Source organism: Typopeltis vanoorti, chromosome 20 (genome assembly GCF_054136105.1).
Source record: "Typopeltis vanoorti isolate ZY-2024b chromosome 20, IOZ_Tvanoo_1.0, whole genome shotgun sequence".
NCBI lineage: Eukaryota > Metazoa > Arthropoda > Arachnida > Uropygi > Thelyphonidae > Typopeltis > Typopeltis vanoorti.
In genome coordinates, this window is record NC_143568.1 from 20,447,848 (window position 1) to 20,468,808 (window position 20,961).

Consider the following 20,961-nt stretch of genomic DNA (forward strand, 5'->3'; position numbering starts at 1 on the left):
ACAGTTTTTGTTTTCTTGGGGGTAGGCGAAGACGGATGCTTCCATTCACTGCTTTGTTATTTCATTGTAGGGTCATAGTGATACAACCAAGCTTCATCTGCTGTAATGATGCGTTTTAAGAAGTTGTCGCCTTCTTGTTTCAGTCTTTCTTTCCGTTCTGTGCACACATCCACTCGATGCTGCATTTGCTCCGGTGTCAAGAGTTTGGGAATCCATCAGGCGCAAACACGTTTCAGTCCCAAATGTTCAGCCATGATTGAGTGAACACTTCCCACAGAAATATTCAGGACAACATGCAGCTGGCATACTGTAATTCTGCGATCCTCCTTGATGATAATTGCTGCTGTGTTGATCATTGTCTCTGTGATGGACGTTGAAGGTCTTCCCTCACGTTCAAGATCTTCCACATTTTGCCTTCCTTCCTTAAAAGTTTTATGCCAGCGAAAAACACTTGCCCTCGACATTGCTTCATCGTGAAAGCTTCGCGTATCATGTTAAAAGTGTCCGAAGCCGATTTTTGCAAACGCACACAAAATTTAATCGCATAACGCTGTTCCAAGGACGCTTCCATTTCGGCGACTGGTCGCGGCTTGTAGGCGCACCGAAACAAGCTTGTGTTTAGTCACATGACACTCTGGCACATGAGCCTGTATACGCCATCTATCAACCTCTTTTGTTAATACAGACAGCAACATTTCTTTATTCCACAGAAATTAATATTGTGATGAGTGGTTTCGCGACAGTAAAATTAGTCTTATTACTTATTGAACAGCCCTCGTATAATGCTATGCATTAAGGGAAGGGCCACTACCCAGACCGGTTTCGACCTTTAATGAGGTCTCATCAGTGGGAGCCAGACCCACAAGGGGTGATACTAATGGAGAAGTCATAGGAGTGATGAGAGCTTGGTCCACCTTTACCACGAGTTGCCTTAGTCCTGAAGATACTTCAGGCGCAAACTTTGTTTGCTTACACTTGGATAAAGGATTAAACTAAATTTATTATAGTATAACCAAGTGGAAAAAACTTCCAACATCTTTCTCTAAATCCAGAGTAATTTAATAAGGTGAGACACCTTTTGGCAACTCGTATAGGTAAATATGACTACTCCATTGCTTCTGCCATAGTATCGCTACTTCTGGGTCTGGCTCCCACTGATGAGACCCTCAATAAAGGTTGAAACTGGTCTGGGTAGTGGCCCTTCCCTTAATGCAAAGGAGATGTGCTTTGCATTATGGGAGATACTGAGAAAAGGAATGATGAGAGCTTGGTCCACCTTTACCACGGGTTGCCTCAGTCCTGAAGTTACTTAAGGCACAAACTTTGTTTGCTTATACTTGGATAAAGGATTAAACTAAATTTATTGTAGCAAGTTGTGAATTTGGTTGATGGGTTTGTAAGTAGCAATGAGTTGATATTTTTTCATAATTTTTGCTAAATGTGTTTGGTATAGGAGTCGTATGGGCTTCTTGTCTAGGTTTATTTGTAGGAGAGCGATTTTTTTTTTTTTTTTTTTTTTTGGGGGGGGGGGGGGTATTGGATTATATCCATTTAGTAAGGCTGTTTCTTTGATAACTTCCAATTCTTGTATTATAGATAACTAAAATGTAAAAAGTTGAACAATATTTTAATGAAGTAGTATCATAGTGATATATCCACAAGCACTATGGTGTATTCATTATACACTATTCAATCTAAAAAATAAATTACAACTTGTGGAGTATTCACTTTTTTTTAAAGGTATTATAATTTAAAGGTTTATTATTGAAATTTTAATTAAAAAAAAGAGAAAAACAGTCTTAACCCCTTAACGTACCAATTAAAAATCAGAAAGCGGTCGTTTTTCTGCCAATTTTTTGGGTGAGGGTGATTTGATGGATCAAATTCATCATTATTTGAAAAATGATGAATTTGTGCAAAAGCAAACGAAATAGCCGATACACGGCGTTGGCAACTTTTCTCGGCTGAAAGGAAATAGGCACAAGATTGTCTAGCATCTATATTCGGTTGTATTTATATGTGAAACCAAAATTCGAAATCAATTTTGGTGCAATAAACAAAAGATGTGTCACAGATGTCTTTGTATGTTAAGAGGTTAAGAACTGTGATTTATGGCAAAGTTATCTTTTTTTGGTGCAAACAGTGGATCTCTTTATGAAAGATTTATTTTATCCTATCAACCTAGCTAATATTTGTCAACAATGTATATATGTATTAAGTTCATTACCTAATTAACAAACTTAATTTGTGTGTCTTATGTTGTTCAGTAATGATGTGTTTTTAACACTTGATTCTGAAAGTCCAGAAAAATACTTAGTGATTAACCATGGTTCTGGTTTTCATGCATATTAAAAGTTCGAATAGCCAGCACATTTTCAGATGTCCTGAGACATTGTATAAACAGGAGTTTACTATATATATAGTATATAATGACAAACAAGAAATGGTATGTTTTTGTACAGGTTGAAAGTGTTTTCACTTGGTTATACTATAAATTAAAGATCAAGACATATCCGAGTGTAAAAGTTTTTGCATGAAGTATTTTCGTGACTGGGCTAATGGTGTATTCATTATACACTATCCAATCTCCATAGAAGCCTGAATAATAATAATAATAAAAAAGTCTTAAACACTGTGATTTATGGCAAAGTTTGACTAAGCTACTAAAATGACTCCACATCACAAGTCATTAGCCTCTATATATGAGTAGCCCAATCATGAAAATATTTCAAGCATAAACATTGTTTGCTTACACTTGGAAAAAGAATTAAAACAAGAATTTAATTTCTTGGCATCTTTAATTATTTCAGCCTCTCATACCTTCTTAAACTGTATGCATAGTTTTTTCCTTAAAAAAAAATTATATATATCTTATTATAATTTAAATTTGATAGGAAGTAGTTACAATAGTCATTTATTGTATTAAATATTTATTTTCATGAATAGAGTACAACTAACCTTATACAAAGATTTAAATTTTAACAACTTTCATTAGCTTTAAGTATACAGATGTAATTTTCAAGATGTCCTGCACTTTTTTAACCCTTGAAAACTTCTACATATCTACAACACAGTGCAGATATATGGAATGATAGGCAAACAGCTGTTTAAAAAGATGAAGCTGCTATGTGAAATTAAGGCTTTGAGTGCTTTACCACAAAACACTTTACTGTTCATAGCATTCCTGCTTATATTTCTCAAGCAATATACAGTAGCCTGTGAGCAGTCTGCCTGTTGATGGAAAAAAAGTAATACTCATCAACCAGATTGGCAAAATGTGTTTAAATTCTGTTAGAGATGCAAGCACAGCTGCCTCTTAAAAAGACATTATAAATGAACAAATACAAAAATAATTTTTAAAGCTTGGATGCGTTACATGGAATGCTGCACTAAACCCTATTTAGAATACCAGAGTTATTTTTTTAAGACTATAGCACCATCCACATAGGTTATGCAGCTCCATCAAAAATACATATCACACATATCCATAGACTGTCATAACTGGACACAAATATTACCAACCACTAAAATTCATGTTTGACAAAACCCATGTACAAAAATGAATATATTTATACATAAACGAAATATACAAATACATCAAAAACTAAAATTTCTGTAAAAATCAAAAACAAGTCATAGCTTTTAGAATGAGATTCCAAAAGAACATTTCTTTTATCAGTGATGCTTATGATGCCAATGCTTATCTGGAAGAATACTGAACAAAAATTCGTACTAGTAAATTACATTTTTTTAGCAGTCAGATCTTAACTATTGATTTCAAACTCTTATCTTGTACATCTAGTTGATCCATTATAGAAAACTAAAAATATAAAAATTGTGCAGAAATTCTAGAAATAATTTAAAACATAATACAAAATATTATTTTAAAAAATCATAAGATGTTTTAAACATGCTGAATAATAAACTCTGATTGTAACAAAAATTCTTGAGTGAATGACACAAACTTTGATATTGTACCACATTAAATGAGTTGGATTCTGGTCTGACTTCATTATTATCCTAGAATGGAAAGAGTGGGTCAGAGTTAATTGCAATTCATTTGCATAACACTTCTTTATATGAATGGGCAATAATTAACTTTAATGCCATATTGAGTAACACTTGGATTAGCACAAATACTACAGAAAACATGCCATGGCTACCTGAAAAGGATCACTAGAAATAATGTACAGAATTATGGTACCAAAAGTACACATACCACCCATTGACTTTGAAACCTTTATGCAGAATACTTGGTCATGTACATCAAGTGTTCTAGGCAATTATTTAAGAATGCGGCTGGTCAGTAATCCAGTTTCCCCATTGTAGTCAACACTATTGACCACAATGGGGAAAACAAAGCATCTTTTGGAGTTCAATAAAGAGCTTATTGTGGCTGGTTGTCTGGCTGGAGCCAAGATTTTGAAAACAAGCAGGGCTGACTGGTTTCTCAAAAGGTAAGGATATTTATTCAGTGGAAAAATAATCCACATTGCTTGTCCAAAAGGCATAAATGTAGTCTGCCAGGAATAAGATTGCCATTGCCTGAGAAGGCTTGTACAAACAAATAGAACTTCCTGTGTGCAGCAATTGACCAAAGCATTTAGGCTGTTCCTGACCCATATCTCATTGAACTGTGCATAGGGAATTGAAGAGGATTGGTTGGAGTTGCATGCTTATATGGGAATCACTGCAAATAACCAGAAAGTTTAATGGAAACCCCAAGAAGCAATGAACCCAGCTTGCCTTGTAAATACAACTCGAAGTTCTAGAGGTGGTGTCATGGTGTAGGGCATGTTTTGCTGGTAGAGAATGGCCTCTGATATTGCTGGAAGGTTGGGTGTCCTCCAAGGAATATCTGAATTGTTGACTTTTTATCCAGCAGGTGACAGTTATTTCATGAACAACAGTGCTACTGTCCAGTGTGCAAGAATGACAGTGACTTTCACCAAAAGCCCACATCTGAACTCCATTGAGAATGTATGTTAGAAAAACAGATCCAGGTGTAAAGTCTTATTCCATCAAAATTGAGCCAGTTAAAGGACTGTCTGGTGAATGGTATGTCGTGGATATAATTTGACACTGTATTAAATAAAAATTTCTGATTCAGTGGCCGGTATGTGTATATAGACACAAAAATTTACACAAATCAAGTTTTTAATATAGCTTAGACCGACTTCTGGCTTACAAACAGAACAGCCACCAGAGAAATTATGCACTGTAGACTGTTCTATAAAGGTGTTTCAAAATTGATGCTAAAAAAAGCAGTTGGAAGTCTACTTTAATTTCATATTTTTCAACATAATCTCATTTACAAATCCATTATATTAAAACCAAATCTCTACAGGGGTTGTGTTTAAACCATTTTCTCACATCTGCTTTAACTTATTTGTCATTTTCAAAGTGGATGTGTGAGAAATGTGTCTTCAGTGTAGAAAATAACGGGAGCCTGGGGGAAGCACAGTCCAGGATTAGCTGTTGCAGTGAAGACTAATGCTAATAACTGCATAAAAATTGAATTTAACTAGAGCAGATAAATTCAAATAAACGAGATGAAATACCTTGCACCTGTGACTAGGCTCTCTTTTGACAGAGACAAGAAGGTATGTTACCATCTGCCTGAGAGAACATAAATGTGTCCACCACCATGAGGCCAAGTCAAGAATGGCAGACTCTATTTTAGATACCCTCTCACACTGGCATTATATGGGGGGGGAGATAGGGGCTAGTGCATAGAATTAGTATAAGAGGCTGTTTTAGTAGTAACAGTGGTAAAGCATCCCCTCACCTCAATAAGTACGGGTGTATTAATTTAACAAGCGTTAGAGACACAATTTTAAGACCAACTCCAACTTAACACTTGTAAACCTCTCTTTATCCAACTTTAGTGGGTACCAAAATAGGACAGCAGTTCTTTTCTTGTGTTACAATTTTGAATTGTTCTAATAGCTGATTGGATTTTTGATCATCTGAGAACAATGAAGTACTAGCAACTAAATAAATACATATTTATTTAGTTGATAATATTTCTGGGGGCTATCATTATGGACATTATGAGTAGAACAATTTATATACTTTTTTAACCTGTGTGAAGAAACAATGAGTGCAAGAATGTTAGATGTATTAACAGCACCTGAGAATTGGTCTAAAATTTAGATCACTAATGCCTTCAACATGAGGTTTGACTTGAAGTGTGAAAAATCATGCGAGTGTTCATTAAAAAAAATAATAAAGCAGATGATTATAATAAACTGAGATGGCAAATTGAAACAGTATCCTGGCATGAGAAACTCCTTAACAGAAAATTCAGCATCAGATTTATCTGTTCATATCTCCAGTTTTAAAACAGTAAACTGCATGAATAAAACTATTAAGAAAGATAAAATTGGACTATGAGAAGTGGCATAGGCTAAGATAATGTTTCTGTGTCAATAAAAATGACCATGGAAGAATAAACTTAGTGAAAGAAGATAGCATATTAGATGTTAAAAAAGAATGATTATGGTATAAGTACAACTGCTGCATATTTAATGAGCAGTTCATAAAGGTCTTTTATACTTGTGAATGTGACATCATGAAGAGTTCGAGAGCAATGGATAAGGAGATATATGTGAATCAAAAAAACTAGATATTATAAGGCTGTAGGACTTGATATATCACCACATTTGTTGAAGGAACGTGTCATGGAGTTGACATCTGCCTTGGCATATTTGTTTAATATGGTGTCAACTTTCAAAAGAGTGAAAGGAAAGCAACAGAACTTGAGTATCAAATTATAGGCCAATCTATGTAGTAAAGTGTTGGAGAGGCTAGTGAGAACATCTTTGATGGATAGCATGATGAATTTGCTTAAAGGGGATGGATACACAGTAGTATACTTAGATTACCACTTGATATATGTTAATAGTCAAGCTTGATTGGATGAGTTGGAGATTAGATATCAGAAAGTTTAGTATATAGGAACAATATCCCGGGAAAGTAAAATCACCAGTGGAGTCTAAGGGGTCTGTTTTAGGGCCATTGCTCTGTAATCCTATGTTAAGATTACAGAGATATTGCAGAAGATTTAAATGGGATTTTCAGATGATGCAAAGATGGGAAGAACTGCGAGGAGTGAAGCTCGATGTTGTGTCCTCACAAGAAGACTTGGATAGACTGAGTGAATGGGCATGGAATGGTGATGCCAGTTCAATGTTGCAAAATGTAAGGTTTTCAGATTTGGAAAGCAAAGATAGGGATGAAGAGTTTACACTTGGTGGGAATAAAGTTTGGAGGTGGAGGAAATAGATATTAGGAAGATTTTGGATAAGAATCTAAAATTTAGAAGACACATAGCCAAAATTGTAAAGGACACTAACTTGTAAGGAGATTCTGGTTCCATTGTATAAGGGCTTTGTTAGGCCACATGTGGACTACTGTGAAGAGATCTGGTTAGCTGGTTTTCAAAAGGATCAAGAAATGCTGGAAAAGGTCCACAGGCAATTGAATAAGGTAGTTTCTGTTTTCTAGAATGGTCGAGAAGATGCAATTTGCAGTCTAGTAAATAGGAGGAAGAGGGGTGATATGACAGAGGCATACAAGTTGGTAAGGGTTGCTATAGGATTAATGTTAAGATGGTTTTTCATAAAATGGTGAAAGATGGGGGAGGGATAAAGAAAGGTCATTCCTGGAAGGTGTAAGAAGCAGTTTTTTTGCATGGAGAGTTGTGAATGATTAGAAAGCACTGCCTGAGAGTGTGATATTTAAGGCAGTATGATGAGCTGCATGTACGACAAAGAAACCTCCTGCAACGAGTCTTTGACTTCATGGGGATCTCGAGATAATGATAATGTACAAGAAATAGTTGAGTTAAATGATTTTCAGTACAATATCCATACCAAGCAGGACCATTAGCTCTATGGATGCTGAGGAGAAAACTTCACAAAATGGCAGATGTGGATGACTTGAGAGGAATATTAAACCCATAGTCAAAACCTGTACAATGTTTGAGCTAAGGATTTTTTTTAAATTAATTTATATAGTTTTCGTATTGTTTTTAAAAATTTAATTTTTACACAGTCTGGAAATCTAACATTTTGATCTTCTAACAAAATCCACCCAACTAGATTTCTGTCTTTTTCCTGCTATGTAGGTAACAGACAATATTTTGCTAGCCTCTTCTCACCCATTCTGTTTAAGTGGCTACACTACCTTAGGTCAGCTCTACTCACACATTCTTGAATGGTAGTATGTCAGTTCCTTCCTAATATCTTCATTTTTAATATGATTCTGCCATTGATAGCATCTGTTCACTCTTCTATGTGGTCTCTGGTCTTTAAGTTCTTTATTTCTGCCTCAACTCTTAGATCCATAACTCAGAAGTGGTTTGAACACTGTCTTATATATTGTGTTTAGTATTTTGGTTAATTTCTCTCTTATTCCATGTAAATTTATTCAGCTGGCTTAAATAGCTGAAATCTTTTTCTTGTTCTAATGATTCTCTATTGACAATGCAGCTGACATTTTCTTTCCTGCCTTACTATCGTAGTTTTTTTTTTTTTTTTTTTGGGGGGGGGGTATTGTTCATTTCATTGAAAAATTTGTTACAGCTGTTATTCAATTTAGTTGGAGAATCCTGGAGACCTGCACTGGACTAAATCACTTTCATAAAGCAAAGAGCTAAGTTTAATATCTCCAATTCTAAATATTAGGTTTAATGCCACTTTATTTCATTACATAATTCAATCCATATAGATGATGAATAACAGTTGGTGTGCACTCTTGTCTTAAACCCAATTTTGCATGAAACCGACCTACTGCTATATATAATTGCAGTGATTTGAAAAGCTTTTACCAGGGCACCTTGTCATATGCCTTTCCCAGATCCACAAAACTTAGAGATATTTGCTATATTCCCATGATTTCTTATAAAGTGAAAATCTGATATTGATAACTTCTATTTGGCCAGAATCCAGCTTAATCTTCCACATTTTTCTCGGTCTAATTCTCACATTCAGCTTAATTCCCTTTTTTTTACAGATACAAATTATGAGAGCTCTACTCCAAACATCTTGAATTCAACATTCTGACCAGGCCTGCTGAATCATCCAATACAGTTACTGCAAAACTTCAGCTGCCTTTCCACATTTCAAGTTTTTGACTGCTTTTTTTTTAACTTAAGATAAAAAGACATAAAATACCTGTTTGCATTCCTCTTGAAGATTTTTTGTACTGTTCTGTCACTGATTGTTTCATTCAGGTCCTTGCAAAAGAATTACCCCAGATGTCCACAAGTGTTTGTCACTGTTATCATTTTGGATTCCTTTCACAGTACTCTTTCCTCCATTTCTAAGCTTTTTAAATAACCTCTGTAACATTTTGCCACCACCTTGATATTTATTTTCTATATTCTTCCCATAACTTTTTTTAACTACTTTTATACATAGCTTGGCTCTTTTACATTTGTTTTTAGGTCATCTGCTGACTTATTTGCCAGGAACTTTCAGTCTGCATTCTCTTTTCCATGGCTACTTCTTGTATCCATTATGGTGTTCTTATTTTTCTATCCTAACAGAGAACTTCACCAGATGCCTCTCTAGCTGTATCATGTTTTCCTCAGAGTTTGTTTGATACTGAGACTCCAAGGTTTGGTTCTTGTTTTTGAAAACTCTAAAAAAATGAAAAAGTTTTTTACAGTTGAGTAGATTATAAATAAAGATGTCAAGAAACTATATTCTTGGCTTCTTGTATATAGAGGCTAATAACTTCACATCAATTACCTTAGTATCTCATAATGCAAAACACAGCCACTCTTGAGTTTTGTATGTAGTTTGAATACATAAGTTTCTGTGGTTTGGCAGTTCTGTAGATATTGAGAGCAAATATTTTAAGATAATTAACGAGGTTAATGAAATATAACCCTACAAGTCAGCAGGGATATGAGCAAAAGCAGTACAAAAAAAAAAGACAACAAACAGTTATTCTGGGTTTGGCTCCCAGTAATGAGACCTCAATAAAGGTCAAACCAATCTGGGTAGTAGCCGTTCCCAATAATGCATTGCATTATTATTAGAGACCTCCAGAGAGTCAGGAACTCGTGGAGGGAGGGAAGCTAAAATATTTCCACAAGCTGTTATGTGTTCTTGAATTCATTCATGCTACTTGAACACACACTGTCCAATGGTAATTCATTCCAATCATGCACCAGACTGAGAGAAAAATCCAGCCCCCCCCCCCTCTTGACAGCATCTTTTCACATCCTACATAAAATGAAAAATTCCATCTACTGAAATTCTGTAAGTCTGATTCATATCTCCTCTCTTTCTCTTGTTTGCTAGTGTCTGCAGTCTACAAATTTTCAGTTTGTCTTAATAATCAGTATTCCATAATCCAGATATCATTTTTAAAACTCTCCTTTGTACATTGTATCAAAATCACCACAGAAACCGGGAGACAGACCTGCACACAATAGTCCAAGTGAGGTCTTATCAAGGCCTTGTAAAGAGGCAAATGACTTCCTTGTCTTTACATGTCAAGGTTTGTTTCAGAATTGCAATTATTCTCTGAGTTGTATTTAAAATTTTTGTTATACTTCTACTTCCTGTCTGCCAAAACTTTAAGATCCCTAGTCTGATCAGTTTCTTCTAGCATAATCCCACCAATATAATACAACATTGTGATATCTAATCACATCAAATCATATAACATTACATTTATTAACACTGAACTGACAGCCATTTTCACATGCCCACAATTCCAGCCTCTTCAAATCATTCTCAATGTCATTAATGTACAAATTGAATAACAATGGACCAAGGACTGATCCTTGTGGCACACCACCAATTACCTTGAATCATGCCTTATCTATGCCAACAGTTTATAATTCAATCCCATATTCACCAATTTATGCAACAATCTGCCATGCTGTATTCTATCAAAAGCCTTAGCAAAATCTAAAAGTATCATGGTATACTCAATAGTAACATTATTATAGAATGTGAGCAAGTTGCTAAAACACGAATTTCCCTTAGTAAACTCATGCTATTCGTTGCAAAGTAGAGATCTCTGTGAACTCATTTCTGAATGCGAGCCCTGACTAGCACAACTGATGTGAAGTATGTGAAGTCATAGCCTCTATATATACAATTAGCTAGTCATGAAGATACTTCACATGCAAACTTCATTTGTTACATTTGGATAAATGATTAAACCAAGAATATAATTTCTTGGCATCTTTAATTTGTTTCAATTTTTCTTCAATAATGTTTGTATCATTTATATTAAAAACTAAAAAGAAGTTTACCCATAAAAGCTGCTCAACTTGAATTCTTTTTAAAACTTTGTTACATACTGTTTCAATGTGATATTCATTTTTATTCTACCTAAAACTATATGATGATTGCTTCCAATTTCAAATCTTTGGTACACTCTCCTGAACCAGTATGATGATATTGCTATCAACAATGACATAGTCAATGTGACTTTTCTTATTTCTTGTGTCTTCTCTCCATGTCAACATGTGCATATCTTTATGTTGGAACATGGTGTTAGTAATTACTAGCCTATATTCTGAGTAGAAATTCAACAGATGCTTACAATTATTATTAGCCTTGCATTTTCTTCCAAATTTTCGGTGGAAATGGAAAGTTGTAGAGTAGGTGCCATCCCTCGATCAGTCTTGACTCCCTGGAGGTGTCATGTAATAATAATAATAAAATGCTTGTTGGGATTCATTTCCTACTCTGCAGTTTAGATCTCCAAGGGGCTTTTTTTCTGATTTTCTTTGTGGCAGCAGCCTGCCTGCTCTAATGAACTCGAAAAATTCCTCCACTTCTTCCTTAGGAGAAACATTTGTCAGACCATAGGACAAATAAGTCTCATTTTGAACTTTTCCCAAATAACTCTAAACGTCTTGACTGGAAGGCAATTCCATCGACATGCTATCACTACACCTTCCTTTACTTGATGTTATACTTATTTAGTAAGATCCACCTAATTTTGTTTTCTTTGTCTCAGTGATGCCAATTATGTCTGCATGGTAATTTTCCAGTTCTTCTGCAAGTTCGATTTCCTTTCCATTAAAATGCTTCCTATCTTCTGATTCTTCAGGGATTCCCAAAGTGGTTGGTAGTGACCTCTGGAGGTCTTTAGTTCCAAATCAAGCCAGTGGGTGTGGGGAAAACATTACTTTCAGGGGTTATCATCCAATTCCTGATATGTATACCCTCATGCAGTGTAAAGAATAATTATGATGGTACTATATGAAGAAGATTCACCATTACTAACTTATGATTAACAACTTTCTTCCAAATTAATCTGTCAAAACTACAACATTATCAGATCTTATATTTCTGTTGGCACTTTTTATTATTATTATTAAACAAGACCTCATGGAGTCAAAGACTCATCTAGGAGGTCCTTTTATCTCACACACATCTCATCATACCGGGTCTTAAACACATTCAAACTCCTTGCAGACACCACACTCTCAGGCAAGGCATTCCAATCATTCACAACTCTGCACGAAAAAAACCTGCCTCTCACTCCCCTACTCACATCCTCTTTATACAGTTTCCAGGGATGACCTCTGGTTCTCCCCTGATCTCCCACTATTCGCTGTAGAACTTCTCCACCATTGATCCTATAGCAACCCCTTACCAACTTGTAGGTCTCTATCATATCTCCCCTCTTCCTTCTCTCCACTAGTCTCTGCAAATTACATCTTTTCAATCTTTCCTCATACTCAACATTCCAGAGGTCAGAAACTACCTTAGTCAGTCGCCTTTGGACCCTTTCCAACATCTCCTCATCCTTCTGAAAACCAGGTGACCAAATCTGGGCACAATAGTCCATGTGTGGCCTAATCAAAGCCTTATACAATGGAACAAGAATCTCCCTACTTCTACACGTCAGTGTCCTCCTCATCATTCCCAGAAGTCTTTGTGTTGTCTTCACAATTTTGGCGATGTGACCCCTAAATTTTAGATCTTTATCCACTATCACTCCCAGATCTCTTATTTCCTCTACTTCCAACAATATATTCTTACCAAGCATAAATTCTGCATCCCATCTTTGTTTTCCAAATTTTAAAACCTTACATTTTGCAACATTGAACTCACACCCCCATTTGCTTGCCCAATCACTCAATTTATTCAAGTCTTCTTGCAAGGCCACAACATCTTCACTACTCTTTATGGTTCTTCCCAACTTTGCATCATCTGCAAACAACTGAATATCTCCATCCAAATCTTCGCCAATATCATTAATATACAAGTTAAATAGTAATGGCCCTAAAACAGATCCCTGAGGCACTCCACTAGTGACTTTCCTTTTCCTGGATATTGCACCCCCATACACAACTTGTTGATACCTATCAGATAGCCAGTCTCCAATCCAATGCACTAATCTAATATCCAATCCCATCTGCTCTAGTTTGACTGTCAACTTATCATGAGGCACTCTATCAAAAGCTTTTGCGAAATCCAAGTATATTACTGTGTATCCTTCTCCTCTGTCCAAGGAAGCAGTCACTTTATTGTAATAAGTAAGTAGATTACTAAAACACGACCTCCCTTTAGCAAATCCATGCTGTCCATCAAAGATTATACCATTGTTGTCAACCCAACTCTGGATTCTAGCTCTCACAAGCTTCTCCAACAACTTAACCACAACACCCGACACACAGATAGGCCTATAGTTTGATGCTTGAGTTCGATCACCTCCTTTATGAAGTGGCACAATCTTGCCCTCCTTCCACTCTTTAGGGACTTGACCAAGTGCAAGACTCGTATTAAAAAAATATGTCAAGGCAGGTGTCAACTCTCTGGCACATTCCTTCAGAATACGTGGTGATATATTATCAAGTCCCACAGCCTTATTTACATCTAGTTTACTCAACTCCCCAAACACCTCTTGCTCACTTACAGTCAGTCTCTCCTCCCCATCATCAACTGCTCTTAATCTCTCCATGAAGTCACATTCACAAGATTGAAAGATCTTTATGAACTGCTCATTAAGTATCTCCACCACACATTCTGCAACAGCTGTCTTTATACCATTTCCTCCAATCAATGTCATCCTTCCATAATCATTCTTTCTTTTGCTGGCTACATATCGAAAGAACTCCCTAGGATTCTTTTTAGCTTCATTAGCTAACTGCTGTTCATACCTCTCTTTAGCTACTCTCACCAACCAAGTCACTCTCCTTGCCTGGTCTTTGTAGAACTCATGAAATTGGTTACTTCCACTTCTCTTATGCTGCCTCCACAATGCCCTTTTTCTCTGTATTGCATGCTTAATCTCTTTATTCATCCATCTCACACCTAACTTATTTAACCTTCTCACCCGTGGTATACATTTAGACATTGCATCCACTAAATATTTTTTGAAAATCCCCCAAGCTGCACTGATCTCTTTTCCAGCTAACTCCTCATTCCATGCTACACCTGCAAGCTGTCTCCTGAGCTCTTCATAATCACCCCCCTTGTAGTTCCACATATACCCTTTTTTCACAGGGGTCCTTGCACTGCTGGCAACCACCCAAGTAATCACCTCATGGTCACTTTCACCAATTGGTGGATGATTTGATACCTCATTGATAATTACATCCTCCGATGAGATGACCAAATCCAAGACCCTTAATCCTCTTGTGCCCTCTGTTACATACTGTCTGAGGTAGTTATCCCTCAAAAACTCAAGAAACTCATTTTCTTTACTTCCAGTTGCTATCTCTTCATTCCAGTCTATATTGCCATAATTAAAATCACCCATAATGATCACCCTTTTCTTATTTGCTTGGCTTATTTGACTATACATTTCACTATCACCACCATCCACATTACCAGGTCTATAACAACATCCCACCAAGTATTTGATTCTATTCACCTCTATCTCACACCATACTGCCTCAAAACCACTGGCCCCATTTCCCCCTTGCATCTCTACCTTGTATGGACATAACTCTTTCTCTATCATCAATAGCACTCCCCCTCCCTTTTTACCCCTTCTATCCTCACGAAACACATCATACCTTTCCATCTCTATTCCTGTCAGGATGTCATCCTCATCTAACCATGTCTCACTTATTCCGACAATCTCTGGGTGCACAGACGCAATTAGTGCAACCATTTCATCTGCCTTGTTTCTTATACTTCTAGCATTGGTATACAAACACAACAACTCATTTCTGGATCTACAGCTAGTTCCACTGATACCACTCACTCGATGTGATCTCTCCATGCTGGACTGGGGCCATTTCCCTTTCTGCTTCTTCATTTTAGAACCCTTTGCAATTCCATCTGTTTCCTTTTGATCCCTGATCATCCCATTACTTTCCTGCCTACACATTCTCTCACCTCCTCTTGCAGCATCCACCTTTCTCACGCTGTGTATCCCTGTCCACCCTGAGCCTCCCCGTTTCCCTGCTCCTCTTGCACACCCATTCTCTCATTATCTATACTCATACCACTCACTTCCACATTCATTTCCACTCCTTCAATCTCTCCTGTCTTACTCTCCTGCTCTTCCACATCACTCTCCTCTTGATCTGATTCATTCTCTCTATTCACTTCTCTACCTTCCAGCAGCAGTCTCTCCAAGCGACTCACACCATAACCACTCAAATGCAGTCCATCGCTCCCATACAGCTCACTTCGTCCCTCAAACTCATTCCACACATTAACAAACTGTACTCCCATCTCCTCACACATTTCAGCCAGAATATCATTCATAATCCTTGCTCTCCGCCTCATTTCACCACAATCATACCTAGGCAACACACTGACCACCCTTCCTGTCACACTATTCTCCTTTATCTTTCCAAGCAGTCTCCTGACATTCATTTTGACATGCTCTTTGTTCTCTCTCAAATCATTTGTTCCAATTAATACAATTAACTCTTTTGCTCGTTCCCGCCTCATGTTCAATGCCTCAATCACTCTACTCATTTTACCGCCTGGAAAACATACCTTGTGCATTTTATCCTCTAGCACACCTTTAATAATGGAGTCGCCATACAACGCCACTCGCTCATCTTTTGTTAACTCTTTCATGCCATCATGATTTATTTTAATAGTTTTGACCTGCATTCTCTTAATTTCATTCCGCATCCATTTCATTTCTTGCTTCATCCAATCCAATTCACCTTCTGAACCTCGCGACGCATTCACTCTATCATTAAATCTTTCTAACTCTCGACCCTCTCTTCTCACTTTCCCTCTCATTCATCCTTCTTTGTTTCCGTACTTTCGTTCCAACATGCGTCCAACTTTCGCCATCAGTCATTCTTTTTTCGCTATCATTCATTCTTTCGATTTTTTTTACTTGCGGTTTCTGCACCACGCCATTTCTACTTTCATTCGTTCTCTCAATTTCGTTTCTTTCCGCCTCACTTTCGTCCCTTTTAACATCCGTTACGGTTGTCAAATCGCTCTTTTTCTTTTTTCCTGATTTTTTAACATTTTTTCGCCTGTCTTTCTCGCCATTCTCTTTCAAACGTGCACTCACGACACAATCGGTACTAGCACTTTCTGTCATCAACTTCATATTCGCATTCATCAATTCCTCGTTCAGGTCACATTTCGCACACACCCTTCTTCCATCCGCACTAAACATCCACAAATCATTTATGTAATCGAAGGAATACATATAACAGACCTCACACTTAACGAACCTACTGAAATCCAAATTAAAATCGTGGAATGACAATGCAGCCGCCATTTTTTTTTCTCTGCAGGTTACTAGGTCTAATATTAACGTTTTCGTATTTAGTTTAAGCAAGAAAAAAAAACCCACACTAATACTATCGGTAGCGTACAACGTTTACAGCCGCTCTTACTTAAACAATTACGCATATATACTTAATTATTCCTAGTAAAACTTATCTGAATCAGGAGCTCTTCAAAGCACGTTCGTAGCGCCTGACCCACTAGCGCCCTTTATTGTATCAATCCATCTACATCTTGGTCTTCCTCTGGGTTTTTTTTTCCCTGCCAACCTGGAAAAGACTTGATTTGCTAATCTTTCCTTTCCCATTCTGTTTAAGTGATCATACCACCTCCGATTAGCTCTACTAACAAATTCTTGAATGTTAATAAAGGACACGTTCTTTCCTATTGATGTCATCTGTTCACTCCACTAATCTTTCTCAGCGCTCTCCATTCTTTAATCAAATGTTTTGTTTCTAACAGAACTCTGAAATCCATAACTTGAAACTGGTTTTGTATTTTGACAAATTTATTTCTTATTAACTTTACTAATTCTGTTGTTTATTTCCACATTTAATTTACCATCTTCACTAAAAATTTTATTTGTTCTGTAGGTTCACCATTCAGGATAGCTGATATTTTCATTGTCTTTATTACACCATTTATTCAAGTATCTTGCAGATTTGTACTAGATTTATTTAGAAGTATAACATTATCTGCACAAAGTAAAGAACTTAAATAGAGACTACGTATTGCTTGATATAATGTCCCATTTACATCATAACTATAGCATTTTGAACAGCTTTCCTCTTGTCACATGCCTTTTCCAGATCTATAAAACTTAAACAAAATTCCTTACTATATTCTCAAGATTACTCAAAATTTTGCAATGCAGCCTCCGTAAAGTCGAATTTTTTCTATTTCAGATGCTTTTTGACTTTTTCTACTTCAAGTATGGATATGCATTTCTGTTGGGAGTTTTCTACCACCACTTGTTTCATTTTAGCAGTCTTTCAAAGTAATCACTCCAGACATCTAGAATATCTTTATCCCCTCTAATTTCTTTTATATATAGTATTCTTTCCTCCATTTCTAAGCTGTTTCAATAGCCTCCAGAATATTTTGCCACCTTCCTGATATTTATTCTCTATGTTCTTACCAAAGTCTTCCCATGACTTTTGTTTAGCTAGTTTCATAGAATGCTTTGCTTTCTTACAGCTCTGTATTCTCTAAGAGCACAAGCTGACTTCCTTGCTAGGAACTTTTGATATGCTTTCTTCTTTTCTATCCTTGCAGACAATCTCACCACATGCCTCTCTTGCTCAATGAATCTTTATGCATTTCAGTCTACAGTTCAGCTCTGATTCGTTTTAAAACTTTCTTACACTCTTCTTTTCAATATTACCCAAATCAAAACTAAACAGTGATCACTTCCTATTTCCAAACCTCTGTCAACTATAACATACTCAATGGGATTTTTATTTCTTGCATATTTTTATGTTGGAACATGGTGTTAGTAATAACTAGTCCATGTTGTGAACAGAAATCCAGCAGGCATTTGCCATTATTATTAACTTTGCTATTTTCTCCAAATTTTGTCAAAACATTTCTATATGTCTGGTAATCATTTCCTTACTCTGCTGTTTAGATTTCCAACAAAGACCAACTTTTCCTTTTTCATTGTGTCAGCCAAAGGCAGCTAATGCTCCAAAAACTTCGTCCATTTCTTCCTTAGTACAACTTTCTGTGGGACCATAGGTGCAAATAAATCTCTTTTTTCAGTTCCTCAACCATTCAAGAATCTTCATATTAATGTTGAATACTATATCTACTCCCCTCTTTGTCTGGTACTTCTGCTATTCCATTTCTTTCCCATTCATGCTACCAATCTTGAACTCTGCTGATGTTGAGTTGAGATGTTTTGGGATTTTTTCCAGTAGCTGACTTTGCCCTAGTTACCTGATCATGGCCCAGTTAAACAATGAGAGCCTTGTTTAACTGGCAACATCCTGATGGCATGAAATTCTGTCATTAGATGCATAGGCACATAACTGTAATGCATCCTTGGCATCCAAAAATTAGGATTACTCTTTTGCTCAAGGCATTATTTCAACTCTGAACAGTTGTTAATCCTATACATAAATCTGCCCAACTGTTGAATACAATTTGTACATGAGCAATCTCTCACTTTCACACCATCTCTGCTGCTTTCATCTTCTACAAATACTTCCATGGCCAATGTTCATCAGAAGTGGCATCAATAATTCTTCCACTCCCTGTTAAATACAGCAACTACTCAACACTCATTCACAGTTCAACTCCATACCCACAGAACAAACTTCTCATTTATCTCTTATCCTAGGTGCTTCCAGGAAATACAATCTACAGCTCTTCAAACTAAAGATGAACAGGTTCCTTCTTGCCTCTCCATGGTATTAACATACTTACAGGTTGTCTATTCTCTCATGTATGGGATTTTAAAAAATGGATTTCAGAGAACATTGTTTGATAATGTGATGTCCAAGAATCACTTGCTAGAGATACTCTGGATACTCTTTTTGTAGGAAAAGAAAGAACATATATAGTGTTGTAAAAGGAAAAAAATATATATATATACACACACCCACAAAAATTCAGAAATACTTTTAATTGACAAAAATATTGCTGTCCCACAAAATTCCTAAATTACAGATGTCAAATCTTAAGTTTTAAGGATGTATTGTCAATTTAATTTAGAATTTCAAATTTTGCCATACTGCAGCTCAAACAGGCCAAAACATCTGAAAAATGAAAAGGCTAGAATGCTACACACAAGAGCATTCAGAAAAGTTGAATATCAGCCCAGATGGCTAATTCCTGCACTGATGTTTTTTCTTTTTAAACAGAGTGGGCATGCAAAGCTTTAAGCCTTCCTAATTCTTACATGGTATTGTAGAGAAATCAAAACACTAGAGAACAGATGGATCAAGATCACATATAATAGTTTACATTTTGTTGAATAATATTTTTCATCTGCAATGTTCAAAGAAAATCCTTAAATTCCACAAACGTCCCCATCCCCCAATCCATCCAAACTTCTGCTAAAGTGCAAACATATCAACCTCATTCTTCACATTAAACAGTTAGTGTTCATGAAATTTTTTTAATATGCATTGCAAATCGCAATTGGATACATTTTCTAAAAAAAAATTGTTTATAAAATATATTAACTTGAAGCTTATTGCTCTTGGGAGCCTTATTTAATTTTTACATAGTCCAGAAACCTCTCTCTACTCTCTAGACATGGAACTTTCTCAAGCCACCTCAGGTGTATAAGAAGTGGAGCAGTGGTCTCACATCAGAAAATTAAATTCGTATCTCACCTAAATGGAGGGTGCCCATTGGTGCAATTGGGTTATTCCTATTCAAGTTGTATATTAATGATGAAAAATAGTCTTGGAAGCTAGTATTGAAACCTGGGGAGGATGATAAGGGCCATATCTCAAGAATTGAAAGCAGTTCAATGGCCAAATGGTAACAAATGTCAGCAGTCTGAAATGTCTTTTATCACTGTTTTCCTGTCTCCGTGGAGAGACTGTTGAAAAGATTTAATGATAGGTATCCAAGTTAACCTCTACTTAGAGAAAACATAGTCTCCAGAGTTTGAGAAACAACAGATGAAGATTTAGGACAGGAACATAGAATGTTCCTGTCCTAAATCAATCAAGCTACCAGTGGGTGTTTCAGCACTGTGTGTGATCCTTTTGCAGGAAAGGGACAAAATGCATCCAAGTTAAGATCATGCTGCTTTAAGAGAAATTATTTACATCAAAACTATAAGGATTATGCAAAACTTACTAATGAGAGGCTGGTTGTTTCTGAATTTCTATTTTCTCTACAGTCATATCAGGATTCATCATCGTAGCTTCCTGTATGGCTTCAGCCAAAGCTTGATCATGGTCAATCGGGTCCCCATCACTTCGGATAGTAATTTTTTGCTCTACTCGAGTTTCAATAACACCATCCTTCTCCACTTTGTACTGGAAGCAAATTAAAAAACAAAATATATATATATAGATTGTACAATCACAAAACTCAATTTATCATTATCAGTAAACAACAGTCACTAAATTATCTCTCTTTACTTAAACACACTTCCAGCATCCTCTGTTTTAAAAGTAAATAGAAGCAATGTGTCTGAGCCTAAAAAAGACTGAATGCACCAGGAGATTCTTTGTCATGCAAATATCTTATCTACAGTTAGTTTATCTTAACATACTGGAACTCTTTTTAAAACTGT

The 20,961-nt window shown here is 36.3% G+C and overlaps 1 protein-coding gene across 2 annotated transcripts in view; it reads right to left on the reverse strand.

Annotated features, from left to right (window-relative positions):
- Window positions 1–2,886: 2,886 nt before the first annotated feature.
- Window positions 2,887–20,961, reverse strand: part of cora (erythrocyte membrane protein band 4.1 like coracle) — a 316,104-nt gene continuing 298,029 nt past the window's right edge. Inside the window, exons 15-16 of one of the 2 annotated variants that reach the window (XM_090410707.1) lie at window positions 20,520–20,701; window positions 3,100–4,020 (exon numbers count right to left, since the gene is read on the reverse strand). In XM_090410707.1, the coding sequence (XP_090266833.1) occupies window position 4,020; window positions 20,520–20,701 (183 nt within the window). In that variant the 3' untranslated portion in view covers window positions 3,100–4,019. Of the gene's footprint in view, window positions 4,021–20,519; window positions 20,702–20,961 lie in introns of both variants that reach the window. The other variant, XM_090410709.1, reaches the window with a different exon arrangement.